Raw genomic sequence first — 21,189 nt, 5'->3', positions numbered from 1 at the left:
ACTTCCGAGTGCTACCGCCAAACCCTTCCGGTACTCGTGCCAAGAGGAAAGGAACATCCGAGTGCACACACACTAGCTCACCGCACTGCAACGAGGCTGTGTGGTTTGGTTCCTAGGCCAGGTTTCGTTGCGGGATGCACGAGAAGGGGCAGGGGACCGAAGGGCCAGGTAAGGAGACGGACGCGGTGCGGGGAACGAGGGGAGGAGCGCAGCCGGGGCAGCGCCCCGCGGGCCCCATCTGGCGGCTGGGCAGCCTGGCCCCCCACGCGCGGGAGCCGAGGTGGGAGGGCACAGGAGCGACCCCCCCCCCCGCCCCCCACGCGGGTGCAGGGGAAACAGCCCGCCCTGTGGCTAGGGGGCAGGACGGGAGCTCAACACCCCCACCCACCACACCCCGCCCCCTGCTGGGGATGGGGTCCCCCCCCTCAGGTTCCGGGGAGGGGGCGGGCCTGAGCCACTGTGGAGGAGCAAGAGCCAGTGACCCTGCCCGCAGTGATGAGCCTGATTCGCCCCAGGGAACCGGCCTGGGGCCCGTATCTGCACTGGCGCAGCTCACAGCCCAGCCGTCCGATGGTAGCAGCTTTTAGTCCCTACTTGAGGCAGCCAAGCAGCAGCGAGAGGTCTCTGGATCCCATCCCAACCCCTAGTTCCCTCCGCTTCCATTGCTGCCGTGAGGTGTCACTGGGTCATGTAATCAGGGGCTCTACAAAGGTGCCATTAAATAAGGAGGAGCCAGAAGCCTGCCGGAGAGGGAAGTGCACAAAGAGAACAGGAGTATCTGCAGCCAAAACCTGTGTGTTGGCATTGTCATCGGCACCCCGTCCTGTGCGAGCTCTGAGACGCACAGTGATAACCTGGCAAGCTGCTCACAGTGCTTCAGTCAAAGGGATGAATAGTGGGTTTGAGTGAAATAAAAGTACTGTCATAAAAAGACTTTGCCTCACTGATCCATGCTCTATTGTGCCTACTCTTGATAATTACAGTGCCCTCTACATGGGAATGAGTATGCAAGTTCTGGAAAAGCCTCACAATACAGCAGCCCATATTATTGGCCAACATCAAAAAGCAGATGTGCATCTCTGCAGTCTCGTGCCGTCAGCAACTACACAGACTAAGCTTTGAATGCCAGATAGACACTTCAAAGTCACAGTACTAATCTCCAAAGTTCTCTCCTCAAATGGGATGTGTCTCATCTGCCTGAATTAACATCCATGACACTTGCACTTCTCAGGAATGATGCAGCCAGTTGCACTTCTCAGGAATGATGGAGCTGTCCACAACAAGGACAATATTTAGAATGAGTAGAAACAGCACTTTTTCAGTGGACAGCTCATGGTTATGGAATTCCCTTCCCCAAGAAATTAGAAGGACAGACTCTTCCTGCTTTCATGTGTAAGTGCAAGATCCAACATTTTCCCCTTAGTTTTCCTGCAACAGTTAACCCCCCCCACACACACACACCAAACAATCCTCTCCCCCAACCAAAGAACTGGTGCCACAAAACCCCTCCCTGTAAGTGGATATAGGGGAGAGAGAGAATCTGCAATTTGCTATCTGCTTCCATTTGCTTGCAGTGGACTAAGATGCATTGTGGTTATTGTGGTAAAAATATATGGATAGAAAGTTATTAAAAGTAGGTGGCTTTAAATAACAAATGTAATTTTTTAAAAGTGCTCATGTTTGAAAACTTGACTTCAGGGGCTGGATGGCTGAGGGCATATATAAGTGGTATGGAGTCTTTCACATATAGGTCAACACTATGAGTCAAACCCTAGTTGGTAGAAACTAAAAACTATTTCCATCTGATGGTTGTTATGGTGGCTTTGATCCAGTTCTCAAGGAACGGGTCTACAAAAACAGTATCTCAGTTTACATTAATAATATTGTTGGCATTTACAGCACAAAGGCTTTACTCTTGTTGGTGAACAGTTACTTACAGTAGTAGTGCCATTAGCTTCAGTGTGATTATCACGTGAGTGACTGCTCACCAATGTGAATAAGGTCTCCACAATCTGGGACCAAGTTTTTAGTGGGTTGTGGAAACTGATTTTCACTGGCACTCTAAAACTGGTCTTTCCAGCACAGGGTTGAGAGCAGGGACACCGGCATTGCTGTTATCAGTGTTGTAAATATTATTTGGATAAATAGAGGGCATCAGTCTGTCAATGTAGAACATTTCATCAGCACTGAAGGAATAAACAAACATGAAAAACAAAGAAAAAAAAAACATTATGTTTTCATTAGTCCTTAGAACATGAGACTTAGTGTTTGGATGGAAAACATGTTCTTTTTAACTTTTTTTTAAAAAATCCTTAAACAACAGGTGCACCTTAGAATCATAATAAGCAACACGGTAATAATCCAGAGAGTTATGAAAGTTATGTAATAAAAGTAAACAGCCCTTTGCTTTCTAGGGTGGGTGCCAGGGGAAGAAATCTTTATCAAGGATGTTTTCTTTAATTAAAAAAAAATAAAAAAGCCCGTTTGGAGGTAACAGTTTTTCTTTTGCGTGGGGAAGTACAGTATAATATTGTCCTGACATCAAGTCAGCTTGCCATAAATACCCAAAGAAGCATTTCATAATATTATCCCATACTGTAAGGCCTATGCCATGTTATGTAGGCCAAAATCAAATCAAATAGAAGGATATATCTGAATTTTGTTTATAGTTGGACAGCCATTCCAGTTACCAGGTCTATAATGTGTGGTATGAGCAGCATCTGGAAGCAGCAAGAAATCTGTTCAAATTGTATATTGAAATTGGTAAACATACAGCCTTACATGAGACGTGCTTGTACAAAGAGAGTTACTAGAGAGCTGCACAATGCATTGTATTCTTATATTATGTCTCTATGCAGTTAGGTTGGGATACCTCTTCCATTGCCGTAAGTACTGTGGGGATCATGACAGTGACAACATCAGAGGACATCACTTGCCTTATGCTTTTGAGTAATCTCTAGTGAAATTAGATAATGATAACTTTTTTTAAAAGGACACTACGTATGTTAGTGGTAGGGCTCACTGAATGAGTCCAGGGAAAATCTAACCCAGCTGCACTGTTGTCTGCTGAACCTGGACTTCATGAGGTAAGGCTCAGTGGTACCAGGAAGCTGAAGGCAGTCAGAGTGGAAGACCCTGAAATAATGTAGTGGAAGCACTGCCCAAGTTAGCACAGCAAGTGTGGAAGCAAACAACTTTCATTCTAATACTGAGAGTGGGAGGAGAGAGGTGAATTGAGTACAGGTCAGCGAGCCTGAGTTCTAATCCCAGCTCTGACACAATCTGTCTGTGGAACTAGACTAACTTGAGGTCAGAATTTCAAATCAGCTGAGCACCTCCTGCCCCCAGTGAAGTCACTCAGCTTTCAGTTGCACTGAAGGCAGCTGGGGTTGCTCATCACCTCTAAAACTAAGACCATGAATCTCTCCTTTAGTTTTTCTGTTGGTAAAATGGTGATTAAAATACTCACCTACCTCTCAGGAGTCTTCTGTGCATTAATTAGTTAATAGTTGTAAAACAGCATGTGGGCCTGTTAACAGAAAGTCTTCCACAGACTTTCATGGGAATTGAATCAGGCTTTATAACCATATTAAAAGCCGACCAACACATAAAATACTGCCATGCAAAACAAAAAATAGACATGGAAATTAGTGTTTTACAGTCCTTCTGGCATCAGAGTGTTTCCGGCATCAAAATATTGCCCTTTGTATAGAATATTATTTCTGTCCCTAGAGGTAGTCCAGGCTAAAATGACTCATATTTTAATTGTTACTGAAAATTCAACCTAGATATTCAGTGTAGGTATTTCTGGCTCCTGACATGTTCATGAAAGGTTGGTTCTATTATTTAGTGCCTGTTTATCAAATTTTATTTATTCTTTTAAAATAAATTAAGTATAAATCTTTATCATGACTGAAGATTTCCCCCCGTCTCCCAGAATTAAGTCTTTAAAAAAAGCTCTCTGTCCCTAAGTATTTCTGCCTTGAACAGGTTTTTTTGAAAAAGAAAACTACTCTTAAGATGGTTTAATTTCAAACTTCCCGTGTATTGCTGAACTGTAACTATTATTTCTTTTTCCTGCAACAACTTATAAATTGATTCCTTGAATTTGTACTTTACAGTCACACTTTCAGCCGGATCATTTATTTACATATAAACTAGCTGTTCCGGTGTATTTAACATTTTTCTTTTCAATTCCAACAACACCATCTGACTCCCAGGACGGTACCTTTGACCCAAGACTGTTCTTCCCCATCAAATACCCTAACAAAATTGTGCACAGGATCTAATACATATGGTTCATCTAATGCACTATAGTACTACTTTCTTTTATACGGTTCTTCATATATGAACTACACCCCAAAATGCTTTTTAGATTTAAATAAAAAATAATGGTGGAAAAGCAAGATTAAGAGATGTAGGCAAGAAAAAAAGAGCGAGACCTTTCTAATTTGGAACTCTGCAAACAGATGGTGAATGGGTGAGGTGGATAGATATATTAAAGCTTTTCCAGATGGCAAGAGCTTCAGAGTCTCTGTCCCAACCGTGGCAAGATTATAAATAGGGTCCTACCAAATTCACAGTCATGAAAAATGCGTCATGGACTGTGAAATCTGGTCTCTTCCATGAAATCTGGTCTTTTGTGTACTTTTGCCCTATACTATACAGATTTCACAGAGGAGACCAGCGTTTCTCAAACTGGGGGTCCTGGCCCAAAAGGGAAAGTCACAAGGTTATTGTAATATTGCCACCCTTAATTCTGCACTGCCTTCAGAACAGGGTGGCCAGAGAACAGCAACTGCTGGCCAGGTGCCCAGCTCTGAAGGCAGCGCCTTGCCAGCAGAAGCACAGAAGTAAGGGTGGCAGGACCATACCAAGCCACCCTTACTTCTGTGCTGCTGCCCTCCAAGCTGGGTGGTCAGAGACTGGCAGTTGCCGGCCGAGGGCCCAGCTCTGCAGGCAGCAGCACAGAAGTAAGGGTAGCAATACCATACTTACTTCTGCGCTGCTGCTGGTGGTGGTGCTGTTTTCAGAGCTGGGCTCCCAGTCAGCAGCCACCGCCCTCCGGCTGCCCAGCTCTGAAGACAGCACCGCTGCCAGCAGCAGGGCGGAAGTGGGGGGGGGGAGGCGCGCAATACTGCAACCTCCCTACAATAACCTTGCAACCCCCACCAAACTCCCTTTTAGGTCAGGACCCCTAGAGTTACGACACTGAAATTTCAGATTTAAATATCTGAAATAATGAAATGTACAGTTTTTAAAATCCTGTGACCGTGAAATTGACCAAAATGGAGGATGAATTTGATAGGGCCCTAATTATAAAGAGGATCAGAGAGGCAGCTAGTGCTTCTCTGATGCAGACTTCACTGTGTGAAATCAGAAGGTATCACAATAAACCTTCTGCACAACTTGAAAAAGGAGAAAATGATGCTGGCTTGGAAGAAAAACTGATTTCAGAGCTAGACAATAGATTTAGATCTCCATTTTTTTTAGACTGGCCAGTGATTTTGGGTGCCTAACAACTGGAACCTGATTTTCAGGAGCTCTGGATGCTCAGCACTTTTTGAAATTGAGGCCCAAGGGGGCAAGCTCCTCAAAGGTATTTAGTTGCCTAACTCCTACTGATTTCAGTGGGAGTTAGGTGTCTAATATCTTTGAGGATCTGGTCCAGGCAGCTCAAGTAGGGCTCCCAAAAACAGGCCCACCCAAATCAGTGTCCATTTTATTTTTGAAGTGTTGGCTGTTAAGGCTTACGACTGAAAACAGGTGCGAAAGAAAAGAGATTATCTCATTAAGGGAGAAAGCTGAAAGGCAGGAAAATGATTTGGTTTTGACCATCAGTTGTTCTTTTGACAAGAAAGCAATGGTTTGTATACTTAAAGTAATCCCGTCATGTAATAAGTAAATCAGAAGACTCTTTCACAGAGAGAAAACTGAATGAAAAGCACCATTTTAAGGTAGATGCTAAGAAGGAGGCTGTTTTTTCCCCACTTTATCATTAACTCTGTTAAGACATCAGGGTTACAGATAGGACAGGATAATTGGGTCCAGTATAGTTTTTTGTTGATGTATATAGTTCCCGTGTTGCTATCATTGACAATAAAAATATGAACAACAAAAACATACATCTAAACTGACAACACATCAAGGATAATCCTAAAAGAACTCTTCCCCCCCACCCCCGCTGTAAGGGACTGCGGAAGACTTTGTTACGGCCTAGCTAGGGAACTTCCACTTTCTCGAGGCCGCCCGGTCGCTGTAGGACATGGAGAACCAACTCTAACCGGTTTCGGCCCGTTCTATCTGCCCTGCAGGGCCCTGTGCAGGTCGCGGAAAGCCCCTGTTGGGAAGTACCTTATTATATATTCATGAGATAAGTTTGTGTACTGCTTATTAGGGCTCGCTGTTTACCCCTTCGTCGGACTCCGTCCCAGGCAAAGCTCCGGTGTGCTGGGTTCTCCGCCTCCGTGACAGCAACGCTTGGAGTCCCCGTTGCGGGTGTGTCACTAAACTTCAATAAAGCCAATAACTCGCTGCTTAGCTGTGTGTGGGTCTCGTTTTCCAGAGTACCTCTGCCGGCCTGCGGTGCTTTGAACACCTTGGCCCAGAACACCCCCAAATCAAGACCCTCCTCATTCAACCCACTCTCAAGAACTGCCTGAGTAAACAAATAACACAACTGCTCTGTCACACCAACCTGAGGAAGCAAATTTCTGAGTTGAGTGCCCTCCACACAGAACACTCTGTCATCAGATAAACAAACACAGGGACTGTCAACACACGTATTCCAGACAATTTCACCTGCCGGGCAGGATCCAGTTTACCACTGGTGCATGCAGTGGTGGAGTTGCACTTATGTATGCCAATGACTACCTTGGCCCACTGTGAATTTCATGGAACAACATTTGATTTTATATTGCATTTTTCAGTCTTTAGATAACAACAAAAGCCAGGATCTTTGTGGCAAAATCCACATCTGAGAGGAAAAGGCACAGCCTCTTGGGCAACTAAAGATGGATAAAACATATTTAGCCCCTGCTACTATCTGGATGTCTCTGAACAATGATGAGTCCAGAGGGACTCTGAGGTTGTGCCTCACTTAACTGGAGAGCAAGCATCCTGTACTGATGGCAAAATCATAGTTCCTCCGGGATCCTCAAAATGCTTCTCCTGATCCCCCTCGTCACCTTCATCTTTCCTGGATTCAGCTTAAGCCAGCTAATTTTTATCCAGTTCTCTTTATCCCTTTTAGCCACTAAGACAGCAGAGACACAGTTTAGTAAGTGTTTTGTCAGCATGTCGATGCCCATAGCAGCTTACAGTCTCCCCCAGTAATCTTATATAAGTTGTGCAAAAGAGGTCACACCAGTGAGCTCTGCATGACTCTATGGGTGAGGACCCTCTGGTTGAAGAGAAGCTGCCCATCACAATTCTTGAGGGTCTGAGTGGAAAGTGGAAAGCCATATTAGCACAGCTCCTTCGACACCTGTTAGATGTCAGAGATGAAGCAGTGGCACCTCATAACAGTATTGAAGGCCACGAGTATAGCTACCAATAGGTTCCCCTTGCTAAATACTCATACCTTCATGTCAACTGTTTGAAATGGGCCACCTCATTTACATTGGCCTCACGAACACTACAAAAGTGATTTCCACTCCTTCTTGTCAACTTGAGAATTGCCTACTTCCAACTTAAATTGAATTGGCTTATTAGTGCTGACCCCCCACTTGGTAAGGCAACTCCCATCTTTTCATATGCTGTGTATTTATACCTCCCTACTGTATGTTCCACTCCTGATGCATCTGATGAAGTGGGTTTTAGCCCACGAAAGCTTATGCCCAAATAAATTTGTTAGTCTTTAAAGTGCCACAAGGACGCCTCATTGTTTTTACCAATAGGTCAGATCTTGAGATGAGCTGAAAGTAGCTATGTTTGTACAGCATCTGGCTTCTAGGTGCTACTGTAATGCAAATAATAAAAATAAATAATAGTCATAGGGCATCAGGGTGCTTAGTGCTATGGTTACGATCTACAAAGAGAAATTAGATAAAAACATAAAATACTCTTGCTGCAAGGCTGCAACATAACACTTGACTTTATTTCTTAGTATTCAGAATGGTAACAGACAAGAACCCCAAACCAGAGAGAGACTAAACAGGCTCTTCCTAAAAGAGAGAGGCACAACTCAACCCAGCTTGCTCTAGGCTGGCTCTCTGCAGAACTTACCGCATAGGTCTAGCCGTGAGGAATGACTTTGTCAGATACAACCAGACTTGCTGTTATGCCTTTTAGCGCACTCATGTCTGTACTACATACAGTTTTGTATTTTGCTTTCACTCGGGACCTTTCAAAGATTTGACCTGCTACTGGTATGGGTCTATAGCCATTAGATCAGTGCAAACAGTAACATCTCTGGTCTGCAATCAGGACAGTAACTGAGAAGTTGTGGGAGATAAGCTGCTGCTGCTGGTCTATGAGCACTTTCTCAGCAGGCTTACACAGGAAGATTAGAGACAATTTGTTGGGGAAGTGGTTAGAATCAAATAGTTTCCATTTTCACTCTGTTTTAACATGCTTAGAACTTTCTGAAATCTCTGGGGCTATAATTGTCCTTGCTTGATTTCTGCCTGAAAGTATTAACAACTCCCCTTGCCTAGTTTTTGTGTTAGGAGTGTGCATACCAACTCCAGCAGGGTTTCCAGGATGTGGAAGAATGCATAGAAGTGTAGGACTGGAAGGGCCCTCAATAGATCCTGTAGTCCAGTCCCCTGCTCTCAAGGCAGAACTAAGTAACAACTAGACCATTCCTGACAGGTGTTTGTCTAACCTGGTCTTAAAAACCTCCAATGATGGAGACGCCACAACCTCCCTCGGCAATTTGTTCCAGTGCTTAACTGCCTTGACAGTTAAGAAGTTTTTCCTAATGTCCAACCTAAACTTCCCGTGATGCAATTTAAGCCCATTGCTTCTTTTCCTATCCTCAGAGGTTAAGAACAATTTTTCACCCTCCTCCTTGGAGCAATCTTTCATGTATGTGAAAACTTATCATATCCACCTCAGTCTTCTCTTCTCCAGACTAAACAAACCCAATTTTTTCACTCTTTCCTCAAAGGTCATGTTTTGTAAACCTTTAATCATTTTTGTTACTCTCCTCTGGACTTTCTGCAATTTGTCCATATCTTTCCTGAAACGTGGCACTCAGAACTGGACACAATACTCCAGGTGAGGCCTTATCAGTGCACAGTAGAATGAAAGAATTACTTCTCACGTCTTCAGTGTTCTAACACTGTGGCTCATCACTATCTGAGGTTTTAAAGTGTTAGTTCAAGCCTCTAGGAGGATTAGCTCACCACAAAATCACTGATTCTTGACAGGATAAGTTATAGTCTCTAAATAATGTAAACTGAGAACGCCCAGTTAACCATTGCACTGCATCTCTTGTAGTCATTCCCACATTGCAAAGCAGGTACGTGACCACACAAAGTACAGGGCAATGGTGAATCTCATCACTTGGTCCCATCCATCGCTCTGTTCGGCCAAGACAAAATGTTTCTTCATCGCAAGAAGACATCTCCAGGTGCTCTAGCCTTTCCATTTGAAGATGGCCTGCAAAGGGAAAACGCTGAGGCTATTGCCCCATTGCTTTTTTATGATGTATAAAGACCTGAAGTTATTTAAAAAGAAAATGGGCTTGTTGGGTTTTGACTTTAGCAGGTTCTGTTGAAGATGAAAGACTGTGATGATTGAGGAGTTAGTAATGGTGATGTCACCAGAGATTACTAAGTGACAGTAGAGCTAAGACGGGAATGGATTTTTATCAGACTGTTTAAAACTCCTTCATTTGTTGATAAAACCTATTTAGGTGACTAACATTTTCAGTAGAAAGAACAGGAGGATTTGTGGCACCTTAGAGACTAACCAATTTATTTGAGCGTAAGCTTTCCTGAGCTACAGCTCAATGCATCCGACGAAGTGAGCTGTAGCTCACGAAAGCTTACGCTCAAATAAATTGGTTAGTCTCTAAGGTGCCACAAGTCCTCCTGTTCTTTTTAATTAAAGATTAATCTTTAATTCTCAGAGATGCCAGGCCACTCCTGGAGGGTTGGCAACCCTAGGGTCACCCCTAAGAGACCAGTCAATGAAATGAAGGACAGTCCCTTAAGATAAGGCCCCGGCGGCCACGCTATTCCTGATCGGGCTGTGGCTCCCAGGGGCAGAAAGCCCCATCCCAGGCCTCCTTACAGGGTTACCAGCAGCAGAGCCGCACCCTTGCTGGTGGGGTGACCAGACAGCCCAATATTAGGGGCTTTGTCTTATATAGGCAACTACCCCCCCCCGAAAAAAGTCCCGATTTCCCACTCCGGCGAGCTGGTCCCGCCAGGGCAGGGCCCGGCGCCAGCAGGCCCTAGCGGCGCTGCCCCAGCGGGCAGGGCTGGGGGCGGCCCACGTGCGAGGGACGCCCTGGCACCCGCGCCGGGGCCCAGCCAGGCCGGGCACGTCAAGGCCCGGCTCGGGGCCGCGCTGCCCCGCGCCGAGCCCGGCCCGCCCCGCCCCCGAGGCGCGGGCGCTCCGGGAGCAGCCGAGCGGGGCCGAGGGCGCTGGGGGCGCGCTCCGAAGGGAGCCGAGCGCGCTCGGGGCGGGCAGGGAGCGCGGCGGCCGGCGGGGCAGCGCCCCCTGGCGGCCGCGTGGCGGGGGTGGTGCGGCGGCGGGCGGGGCCGCGGCGGCTGCTGGCGAGCTGGTGCCCGTTGTCTGCTGGCGGAAGGAGCGCGGCTCTCGGAGCGCAGGTACCCGGGACCCTCCCCCACGCCGCGGCCTGGGCCCGCCGGCCCCCGGGGGGGCCCCTCTCCTCGGCGGCGGCTCCGGCTCCGGCTCCGCTCCCCTCGCAGGAAGCAGGAAGCGGCGGCGGCTCCCCGCTTTGTGTGGGCAGATTCTGCCCCTCCCCCCGGCCAGCGGCTCGCGCCCCCCCCCCGCTCGGCCGGTCCGGGCCCCCCCGCTGCCCCTTAGGCCGGGGGGGCGGGAGAGGAGCAGCCAGAGCCGCCCCCCCCGCCCCGGGCGGAAAGCGCCCCAGCCCCCCTCCCCCGCTTTCACCTACCCCAGCCCCCCCAGATCCCATTTCACTGCTCTTCCCAGCCCCCCACGTGCCTGCCCCAGCCCCCCCATCCCATCTCACCCGGCCCCCCACGTGCCTGCCCCAGCCCCCTCATCCCATGTCACCTCCCTCACCCGGCCCCCCACGTGCCTGCCCCACAGATCCCCCCCTCATTGCTCTTCCCAGCCGCCCACAGATCCCCCTTCAGCCAGCCTCACATGTCCCCCAGCCCCCCCCACAGATCCCATCTCACTGCTCTTCCCAGCCCCCCACGTGCCTGCCCCAGCCCCCTCATCCCATCTCACCCGGCCCCCCACGTGCCTGCCACAGCCCCCTCATCCCATCTCACCCGGCCCCCCATGTGCCTGCCCCACAGATCCCCCCTCACTGCTCTTCCCAGCCCCCCACAGATCCTATCTCATCCCTCTTGCCCGGCCCCCCACGTGTCTGACCTAGCCCCCCCATCTTCCACCTACCCCAGCGCCCCACAGATCCCATCTCACCCCACTTACCCAGCCCCCCACATGCCAGCCCCAGCCCCCCATAGATCCTTCCTCACCCAGGTTTACATGTCCCCTAGCCCCCCACAGATCACCCCCTCACTGCTCTTCCCAGTGCCCCACAGATCCCACCTCACCCCCCCCTTACCCGGCCCCCCAGCTTCCACTGACCACAGCCCCCCACAGATCCCGCCTCACCGCTCTTACCCAGCCCCCCACACCCGCCTAGATCCCTGCCCTTCCCCCCCACAAATGCCCCCCCACTCTTACCCAGCCCCCCATGCCTGCCTAGATCCCACGCCCCTGCCGTCCCCCAGATCGCCCCTCACATGTTCCCTAGTGCCTCACAGATCCCTTCTAACGGCTCTTTCCAGACCCCCCGGCCTAGATCCCACCTCCCTGTCCTCCCCTCCCCCAGCCTCCCACAGATCCCCCCTCACTCCTCTTACCCAGCCTCATGTGCCTGCCCCAGCCCCCCACAGATCCCACCTCGCATGTCCCCCAGCCCCCACAGTTCCCACCTCATTGCTCTTACCCAGCCCCCCACACCTCCCTAGATCCCACCTCCCAGCCCTCCCACAGATCCCCACTCATTGCTCTTACCCAGCCTCATGTGCCTGCTCCAGCCCCCCATGCCCAAGCTAGATCTCACCTCCCTCCCCTCCCCTCCTCCAGTCTCCAGCTCCCCAGGCCCCATCTAGATCCCACCTCCCTGTCCTCACCCGTCCCCCCCCATTTCCTTTCCCCAGCCCCCACCGAAAGCCCATCTGTCTGCCCTCACCCATATGCCACCTTACTGTTCTTACCCAGCCTCATATGCCCCACCCCCAGCCCTCCACCTAGAACCCACCTCACCACCCCATCCAGTGCTCTGTGTCCCACCTAAATCCCACCTCACGCCTCCCTACCCAGCCCCTAATATCCCCCTATTGTGTCCCCTATTATGTCCCCAACTAGCCCCCTATACGCTCCCTACCCAGCCCCCCAGTAGCCCAGCTCATTGCCCCTTCCTTACCCAGCGCTATACACACCCCATGTCTAGTACCTACTACCCAAACTTCCAGCCTCCGATACTCTCCTCACAATATCTCACCTGGCTCCCAATATCTGGCCTATAGCCTTATATAAACACCCCATGCACAGTTCCCTCAATTACCAGCTTCCCCACATACTCCCTATACCCGCGATATCCAGCCTCCAATATCTAACCCCCAACCCTCTTACCCAAGGCTTAATATTGAAGTCAGAAATGGGGTTGCATATTGGAACAGTGGTTGTGGGGAAATGCATCCTCAAATTGCCCCACTAACGAAGCCACAATCCTCAGACTCTCAATCCCCTTGTATCATAGCAGCTCTCCTGTATCCAGCCCTATACTTAGTCCGACAATATGGCACCCAGAATTCCCCAAGCTCAGCCTTCTAGTCTTCTGTAATTAAAGTGTACACACTTTCCCCTTTGAAAAGTGACAACAGTGCAGCTCTCCTTATATGCTCTGCCTTACCTCCCCTCTACAGTTCCTGTATAAATACAAGTCCCCCTTAATCCTCTATACACAGCATTCCCACCCATCTTGCTATAAGGAACAAAAGTTCAACCCCCTGTTTAATCTTCTAGTTAATATTCACAGAGGTCCGTCTTCCCAGCTAAAGCAGTTCACCTCCACAATCTGCTAGTTTGAGGTGCCTTTTTATTTCCCTATACTGCTTCCAGGCACAACAATCCCCACCCCATCCCATGCAGCTGCTCCCACCCCCATCTGCCACCATTACCATGTATTGTTGTCCTCGCCCTCTTCATGCTGCTGCCTGCAACCTCTGCACTCCCTCTTTGCTCACACACCTGCAGTACCCTATCTGAGAGTTTTACTAATCTCCTTCTGTGTCCTGTCCTCCCATGCTGCCACTCCTGCAAGGCATAACAATGCAATCAAACATGCACACTCCTGCATGTGGAGGTCTAGCAAGCTGCTCCAGTATTTAATCATCTGCTCCTTAACCTTGAAGTCTTTCTTCTCCTCCATGATACTTGCATCACCTGTATTTTAAGATTATTTTATATTATAAAGACTTACTGGCAAGGCATTGTTAATATTTCTTGATGGGACTGTTGAAAAGGGGGTTTCAATTGATACATAGGCTAATCCCCCATGTTTGTTTCCTACTGGGTCTCCCCCCCCCCCAGTCGTCTTTCAAAATGGTTGTGTTGCAGCCCTTGGTTCTTCCCCAGGGCTGATTCTTGTTGCAGATCCTCAGTAGCTATCTAGACAGACAAACCACAGTGTATTTGATTCTTTCTGTTTGTGTTGCTTAAATTGCCCTCTGAGCAGGCAGGAGGCAACTGAACCTCTCTCTTCATTGACATGTAGAGATTTTTATTTAAAACACAAGTGTTTGAATTCCCACAATTAAGAGGCTGAGGTTGTTGGCAGGGTGCTCAGAGTTTACCCATTTGTAAGGGTTAGTATCTTTTGTGTTCTTTTGACATTGCTTGACACCATAAAGGGAAATAATTGATATTTAATTAGTATTGGTTTTAAACCAAAAAGTTCATATTTCTTTTTGCAGTAAAAACAAGATGTCAATGATAGTCCTGATAATGCTACAATATTACTTGCAAGCCAAGTAATTTTTGGAAAGCCAAGTTATATTTAGTAGCTTTGAAGTAAAGTTGTTTGATACCTACATTTTCTTCTCCAAAGAAGTAGCATTCTAAAGTACTTTTTACTTGTGCTAATTCTTTTGAAAAAGAAATGACTATGTAATTGGCTGCAATGACCTACAGTGAAGAAGGAACATGAAATTTGCTTAATATCGGGTCAGTAATTATCAATATTTTATAGTGATAAACAGTTGGTCACCTCCCATTTTAAGTAGTTTGACATTTGTAATTAATATCTAATATTTTATCTGTTGCTACCAACCCATGTCTAAAATGACATTCTCTCTATGTAAAGGGACCTGTCAGGGTAAAAATTGACATTAAATTTGTTTCCTTGCCAGCTGTGTTTTTAATTTATAAAATCATTTAAAAAATCTTTCCTTTTCACTGTACTGATGGTTTTGCATTGTACTGAAATATTGTACTGGGAGATGAAAATAGACCTGTTGATTTCACTTTCTGGCTCTCCTTCCTTAGCATAATACTGCAGTAGTTGGGTTGCAAACATGGTAGGGTAGGCTTGCAAATTTCTGCTCCCATGGGGCAAGTAAATTTTTTGTTTTGTTTTTTGTATTTTTTTGGACAGGGAGTAAAATATCCATAGCTTTTTTATTAGCATCAGTCATTGTGGCAAAGAGCACATGCATAATTTTGTTAGCTGCGCTTGTAATTAACTCAGGACAATTTTGCATGGTTGCTTATATTTACATGTGAAACTTTTTTGTTTTTTAAATATTTCTATTTTTAATTTTTTTTTAAAAACTGTAGCTTTACAGAGCCTAAATCTTGATTATGTTGATTTGACATTGACCTTAAGTTAATGGTGTCTCCAGCTAACGCTTTGTTGGTTATTACTCAGTTGAGTTTCTCATTTTATTGAACACAGACCTTTGGATATATTTACAGCTATGGAGAACAAGTAGCAGAAATCATGAAACTTACGAGCAATACAGTATATGGACTGTTTACCAGTGGGAATCAAACTTTGTCTGCGCTGCTAAACCTATACTGGCATGTAGCTATGAGTAGCTCTCTAATGTAGTGGCAGAATACTCTGACAGAGTTTTTCTGCCAGTGTAGGAACACCACCTCCCCAGATGACATTAGCTGTGCCTACACTGGGGTTTTGTCAACATAGGTATGTTGGTTGGGGTGTGGTTTTTTCACCCCTTCAACTGACATAGCTATGCTGGTATAAATATTAGGTGTAGACAAGGCCTCATTAATAAGACTTAGTTTGGGCAGGGGAAAAACAAAAAATTCTGAATGGGAGGATTCTGTACTGCAGCTGAAAATGTTATAAATTCTGTAAACTAACACGGTTCCTTTTACTTTTCTTTCTGAAGGAATGGAGGGAAAAAAACTGATTTCTGCAACAGACACCCAGTACTCTGGAATGCTGCTCCAGTCTTTGAATGAACAACGTGACCATGGACTTTTTTGTGATGTTACGGTCATCGTGGAGGACCGCAAATTTCGAGCCCACAGAAATGTCCTTTCTGCTTCTAGCACGTATTTTCACCAGCTTTTCTCAGTTGCTGGGCAAGTGGTGGAACTGAGCTTTATAAGAGCAGAGATTTTTGCAGAAATACTCAACTATATATATAGCTCAAAAATAATCCGAGTTCGATCAGACTTACTTGATGAGTTGATTAAATCAGGGCAATTACTGGGAGTTAAATTTATAGCAGAACTGGGTGTACCTCTGTCACAAGTAAAAAGCTTATCTGGTGGCATCCAGGATGGTACTTCAGAAACTTTACCTTCTAGCTCAGATCAAGAGAGTCTTGAAACACAAATATCCCCAACAAAACATGTGAGTCAACATGTAATTGGTGGGATGCCTGTTATAACAGAATCATTTTCCTTACATGGTGAAGAATATGAAACTACAAAAATTACAGTGAGTGATTCAGATGATGATGATGATGATGTCATCTTTTGCTCTGAAATTGTGCCTGCGAAGGAGCGTTCTCCAGAGACCAGTGCAGTGGCACAGAGCCAACCTTGCCCAAATCCTGCTGTGGTTTCTGACCAAACGTCCTGTAGCACTGGTGGATCTCCCCCTCTAACTAGTATTGCAGCAACTCAAAAACTCACTTCCTCTGCCAACCAACCCAATCCAAACCAAACGCAAACTAGTGCTGAATCACTTGACTCCTCAACTCCAAAGCATTTGACCCCCAACATCATTTTGCTAAATCAGTCTCAACTTAATTCATCACTAAGTGTCAGTTCCTCACATCAACAACACGTGTCTCCTACAGTTAATTTGCTTGGGGAGAATCAACAGCCATCTAATAATGAGTCTTTAACTGAAATGGAAACAAATGCTGTTGAGGAGGAGGAGGAAGAAGAGGAGGAGGAAGATGTGGAAGATGATGATATCATTAGCTCATCTAGTCCAGGTTCAGTCAGTAGCAGTTCTTTGGTTCAGCAATCTTCTCCCCCCAAAGTAGCTGCATTTGAAGGATCAGGTGTACAGAAAAAACAGGTTGTTACTTTTCCACAGGAACCATCTTCCAAACCCGGAGAGTTTAAAATAAAAATCTCAGATGTTCTTACTGGAAGCAACAAGGATTCTTCTGCGGGTATAGCATCAAAACATGTGATGGAAGGTCAGAAGATCATAACTTTAGATACAGCTACTGAAATAGAAGGCTTGTCAACAGGTTGTAAGGTTTATGCAAATATTGGTGAAGATACATATGACATAGTAATTCCTGTAAAAGATGACCCAGATGAAGGAGAAGTCAAACTTGACGAGATGCCGAGAACATCTGGTGATGATCCTGCCAACAGAAAACGCATGAAGCTAAAGCATGATGATCACTATGAGCTCATAGTGGATGGAAGGGTCTACTACATTTGTATTGTATGCAAGAGATCCTATGTGTGTCTGACAAGTTTGCGGAGACACTTTAACGTTCATTCCTGGGAGAAGAAGTATCCATGTCGATACTGTGAAAAAGTTTTCCCTCTTGCAGAATACCGTACAAAACATGAAATTCACCACACTGGTGAGCGAAGGTACCAGTGTTTGACATGTGGGAAATCTTTCATCAATTATCAGGTTATGGCTTCACATATAAGATCAGTTCATAGTCAAGACCCTTCTGGAGATACCAAGCTTTATCGTTTGCATCCTTGCAGGTCTTTACAGATCAGACAATATGCATATATTACTGATCGTTCAAGCAGTATACCTGTAATAAATGAGGATGGACTTGTTTATCGTGTTGGTGCAGGAAAAGATGATGCTGAAGGAACAACTTCTAATCCTCCAACCAAGCCAATGACCTGGGATGATATTTTCATTCAGCAGGGAAGTGAATCACTTTTTAAACAAAATCTATCAGAGGGTAGTACTGAATTTGAGTTTGTAATACCAGAGTCTTACTGAAATGCTTTAAGTGCTGAAAAAGCTTCAGTATAGAAAAGGTGCAACTGTTTCAAATGAACTGCTAAAAATATTGTAAAACAAATTGTTAAAGTGAAACCAAGTTTACTTGTTCTACCAACTCATCAAAGGGTAGTATTTAGATGGATTATTTGTAGCTGCAAGTCATTTGTAGTAGCAATTCATCTGAAAGTTTACTTGAATACAGAATAAGATATTTCCAAGGAGCTGTCAGTGTTTTTTCTAGTTCGTTAATTTTCATTTAAAAAAAAAAAGGAAAGTTATAGCTTGACAAGGTACAGTTTCCTTAAATAATTTGAAACATTGTTTTTCTTCTAAAATAAGTGGGGTATTTTCCCATACCTTGAAACATTTATTACAGAAACTTTTTCTTTCATGTTAGCACTTTAATGCTGAATTCTCTTTAGATGTTAACACCAAGACCACACTAAGAGGTTCAGCATAGCCTCTTGGATATGGCATGATTTTAAAAAATCCCACTGCTCATACATTAACTCTGAATAGTGTATTACTGCAAGGGTCCAAACTAACTGATCCATTTGTTTGGAGCAGTGTATTTTTGAACCAGCATCTTAGTTTTGTTTTTCTGGTCAAAATGAACCAATTCTCTTTGTGAAAATGTTCATACTGATAAGAAAAGTTCAGTTTGGGCTGAACTGAACACACTTTATTTATATTTGTCAGTACGGTAAGCAGAGTATTCAGTGGCTGGACCATTATATTTTATTCTTTTTTGCAATGGGGAAAAATATCAAGCTACGATATCGACAAAAAAGAACATTGAAGAGAAAGATTGAGTTTTGCAGCACGTTTTTAAAATCCTGAGGAATAATGTCAGACCTTCTTATTATTAAAGAGTATGCTGATTATTTAGAATGAGTTGCTGCTTTCCTGTTTTGTTCATTTTGTCAAAAGGCTTTCATCAGATATTTTGAACATTTTTATAATACTTTTCCTAGTGGAAGACTGCAGAATATGCTTCCTGAAACGGAGAAGTAATGTAAATGATGCCTCAGCTCTGTAGCTGAGACTACTACAGATTTTACAGGCCTGTTTAGCTAGATTTTTAATGAAGTACTGAAAACTTTTCCCAATGGGAAGTGTTGCTGTCAGGAGGACTAAATCAATAATCAAGTTGGTTTTTTTTTTTTTTTTTTAAATGCGTTTATATAGGTTCCATGGCATAGGCATATCAATATTCATTTTCAGTTTTAATAATATCCCTCCTTTCCCATGCAATTGGTACATATTTAGGCACTTGGAAAATAGTTTAGTAAAAGTTCAACTAGAACAAGAAATGCTAGTTTACTTTCAGTACTATCAGCACAGTCACATAGTCTAGCATTTCTGATTTAGTAACTTGTTGAATTTTTGTAAATGGTAATATGAAAATTAAACAGAGGTTTATAGAGGACTGAAAAGAATTGTTGTGCATAGTGTTAGTTATCAGTAACCTTTCATTAAATCTCTTACCGAAATCACACTTTAGGATTTTTCTTCTCATATTCATGTTTAAAAAAAAAACATTTATTTCATGTTCAGACCAACATTTCTTCACCTTATGACCTTCAATCTTAAATTTCCAGAAAGATAAGTTATATTTCAAGGTAAATGGTTCAAATATAATTAAAGCTATAATTAACGGGTACCAGAAATCAGTATTTGTAATAATGGGAAGAGGAAAAGAGAATTTGTTTAGCTACTAGGTATAGTATGCAGCACTTCTGTTTTCTAGGCTAAGAATACAATATGTATAAATGTTTTTATATTGTAAATTTACCCTTTTAAAATTAGGAACTAGGATTTAATTCAAAACTATGTGCATTGTCAAATCATAAAGTAGGTTGATTTTGTGTAGATGTTGATAAAAATTGCTCTTTGGGCATCAGGAATATTTTAAAATGTGATAGATTGAATGTTGTTTGAGTTTCATAGATGGCATTTCAGCAGTTACACATAATCCTTTCAAAGAAATAAATATTGATTGCCTATAATAGCACAGGTTGTACTGACTTACCTCACTGTGTGCTAGATAAAAGCTTCATGGCCTCATGTCATGAAAAACATTGAGGGTATATTGTAAATTAACCTAGTGTGAAACATCTGGAATTAAGCTTGCCTTGCAGAATATATATCCAGTAATAATGGCTATCAATATTTGCTGCTGATAAGGTTTAAACCTTAAGTTGAACTGTGCCTACTAAGGTGTCTCTTTAGAAAAAAAAACTGGAAAATTGGTGGTTCAAAAGGTGTAATTTTGCCAGAAGACTCGGGCCTGCATGTGTGTCTCAGTCTTCAGTTTTCCTTGGAAGTGAGCTTCAATATCCAAAGTCCAGAGGTCATGTAAAATAAACTTTTTTTAAACTTCACTTCCAGTATTTATTGGATTGGAAACATGTTAGATCCCTTCTTTTAAACTCTTTATGGGGCAATAGACTTTTATATTTAGATTTCTGGCTATTGTACTTAGGGTGGGTTTTGGTTTTGTTTTGTGTTTTTTAAATCTTTATCATTACCTTCTGGTTTGACTTAATCCAAAACATTTTGTAAATATTAAGAAATTGGCTCTGGAAAAAAAATTGGCTTTACACTAATTGAATCTGAAAATGCATTTATATAAATATTATTACAACATTCAGCAGAGATCCCATAGCAAACCTAAAAATCATTTTACAAATATAAAAGTTAACTCTGATCTGCTACAAAATGTAATAATGATGGCTAAGAGTCCTCACTGTGTGGCTTCTATGGGAATTCATACCACAGCATTCCAATATATAAATAAAACAAATATGGAGATAACAAAATTGATAGGTTGCTTATTTATTTTGTACTGCTAAGGCATGCAGCTTATACAAAGATGCAAAAGCTGACAACTGTATACATTGAACATTGGGTTCTACAGCTGTTACCTATCAACTGCTCTGTGTGAAACATTGTTCATTTTTACCAATACTGTAATGTATATACTTGTACAGTCTTTTCCTTAACATAGTTTTTAAAGTTGTGTTCTACTTTTCATTAACCAATACTTGATATTAGTTCTTAGAGCTTTCTATGGCAAAAATAAAAAGTTTTAATTCTAGAGATGTGCAGAATGTTTTTTTTTTCCCAAGGGCAATCCACTTTTCTGAGACATTTTGTGATTCTCAGCAACTGGTTTGTGGACCAGCGCCCGCCCCTGAGGTCTTCCTGACAATTTAGGAAGGCAGCAAGCCAATTCCTGGGATTGAAAAGGTTGAGAAACACAGCTTTTGATGAGTTAATGTTTATAATTGGCTCCTGTAGGACTTTTTAAGGTAGCAGTGAATTCTCAAAAAAATTTATGCAATTTAGAGGTTTCTTTTAATAAGCTGAATGAGTTGAACAATGGTGCATATTGTAAACTGCACAATCTAAAAGTATTTTGAGCCAGTATGTGTTCTACTTGACTTCTAATTGGGTTGCACTGGTCTAGAAACTTATACTTGTGGTTGTCTCATTCAGCTGATGTATTTTAGTTAACTCATGGTGCAGCG

At 44.2% G+C, this 21,189-nt stretch overlaps 1 protein-coding gene across 2 annotated transcripts; it reads left to right on the top strand.

The window, feature by feature from the left end:
* The first annotated feature begins 14 nt into the window (after positions 1 to 14).
* Positions 15 to 20,756, top strand: ZBTB33 (zinc finger and BTB domain containing 33). 2 transcript variants are annotated; one of them, XM_043523038.1, is made up of 3 exons: positions 15 to 168; positions 984 to 1,392; positions 15,597 to 20,756. In XM_043523038.1, exon 3 carries the CDS (start codon positions 15,599 to 15,601, stop codon positions 17,651 to 17,653), a length of 2,055 nt encoding a protein of 684 aa, XP_043378973.1. In that variant the 5' UTR covers positions 15 to 168; positions 984 to 1,392; positions 15,597 to 15,598; the 3' UTR covers positions 17,654 to 20,756. The 2 variants fall into 2 exon arrangements, with proteins under 2 accessions (XP_043378973.1, XP_037764340.1); XM_037908412.2 differs by lacking the exons at positions 15 to 168; positions 984 to 1,392 and adding an exon at positions 10,671 to 10,784.
* Positions 20,757 to 21,189: the final 433 nt, after the last annotated feature.

The sequence above is a fragment of the Chelonia mydas genome, chromosome 9 (assembly GCF_015237465.2).
Source record: "Chelonia mydas isolate rCheMyd1 chromosome 9, rCheMyd1.pri.v2, whole genome shotgun sequence".
Lineage (NCBI taxonomy): Eukaryota > Metazoa > Chordata > Testudines > Cheloniidae > Chelonia > Chelonia mydas.
The sequence above is the reverse complement of the archived record's forward strand: the minus strand, read 5'-3'. Positions and strand labels throughout refer to the sequence as shown.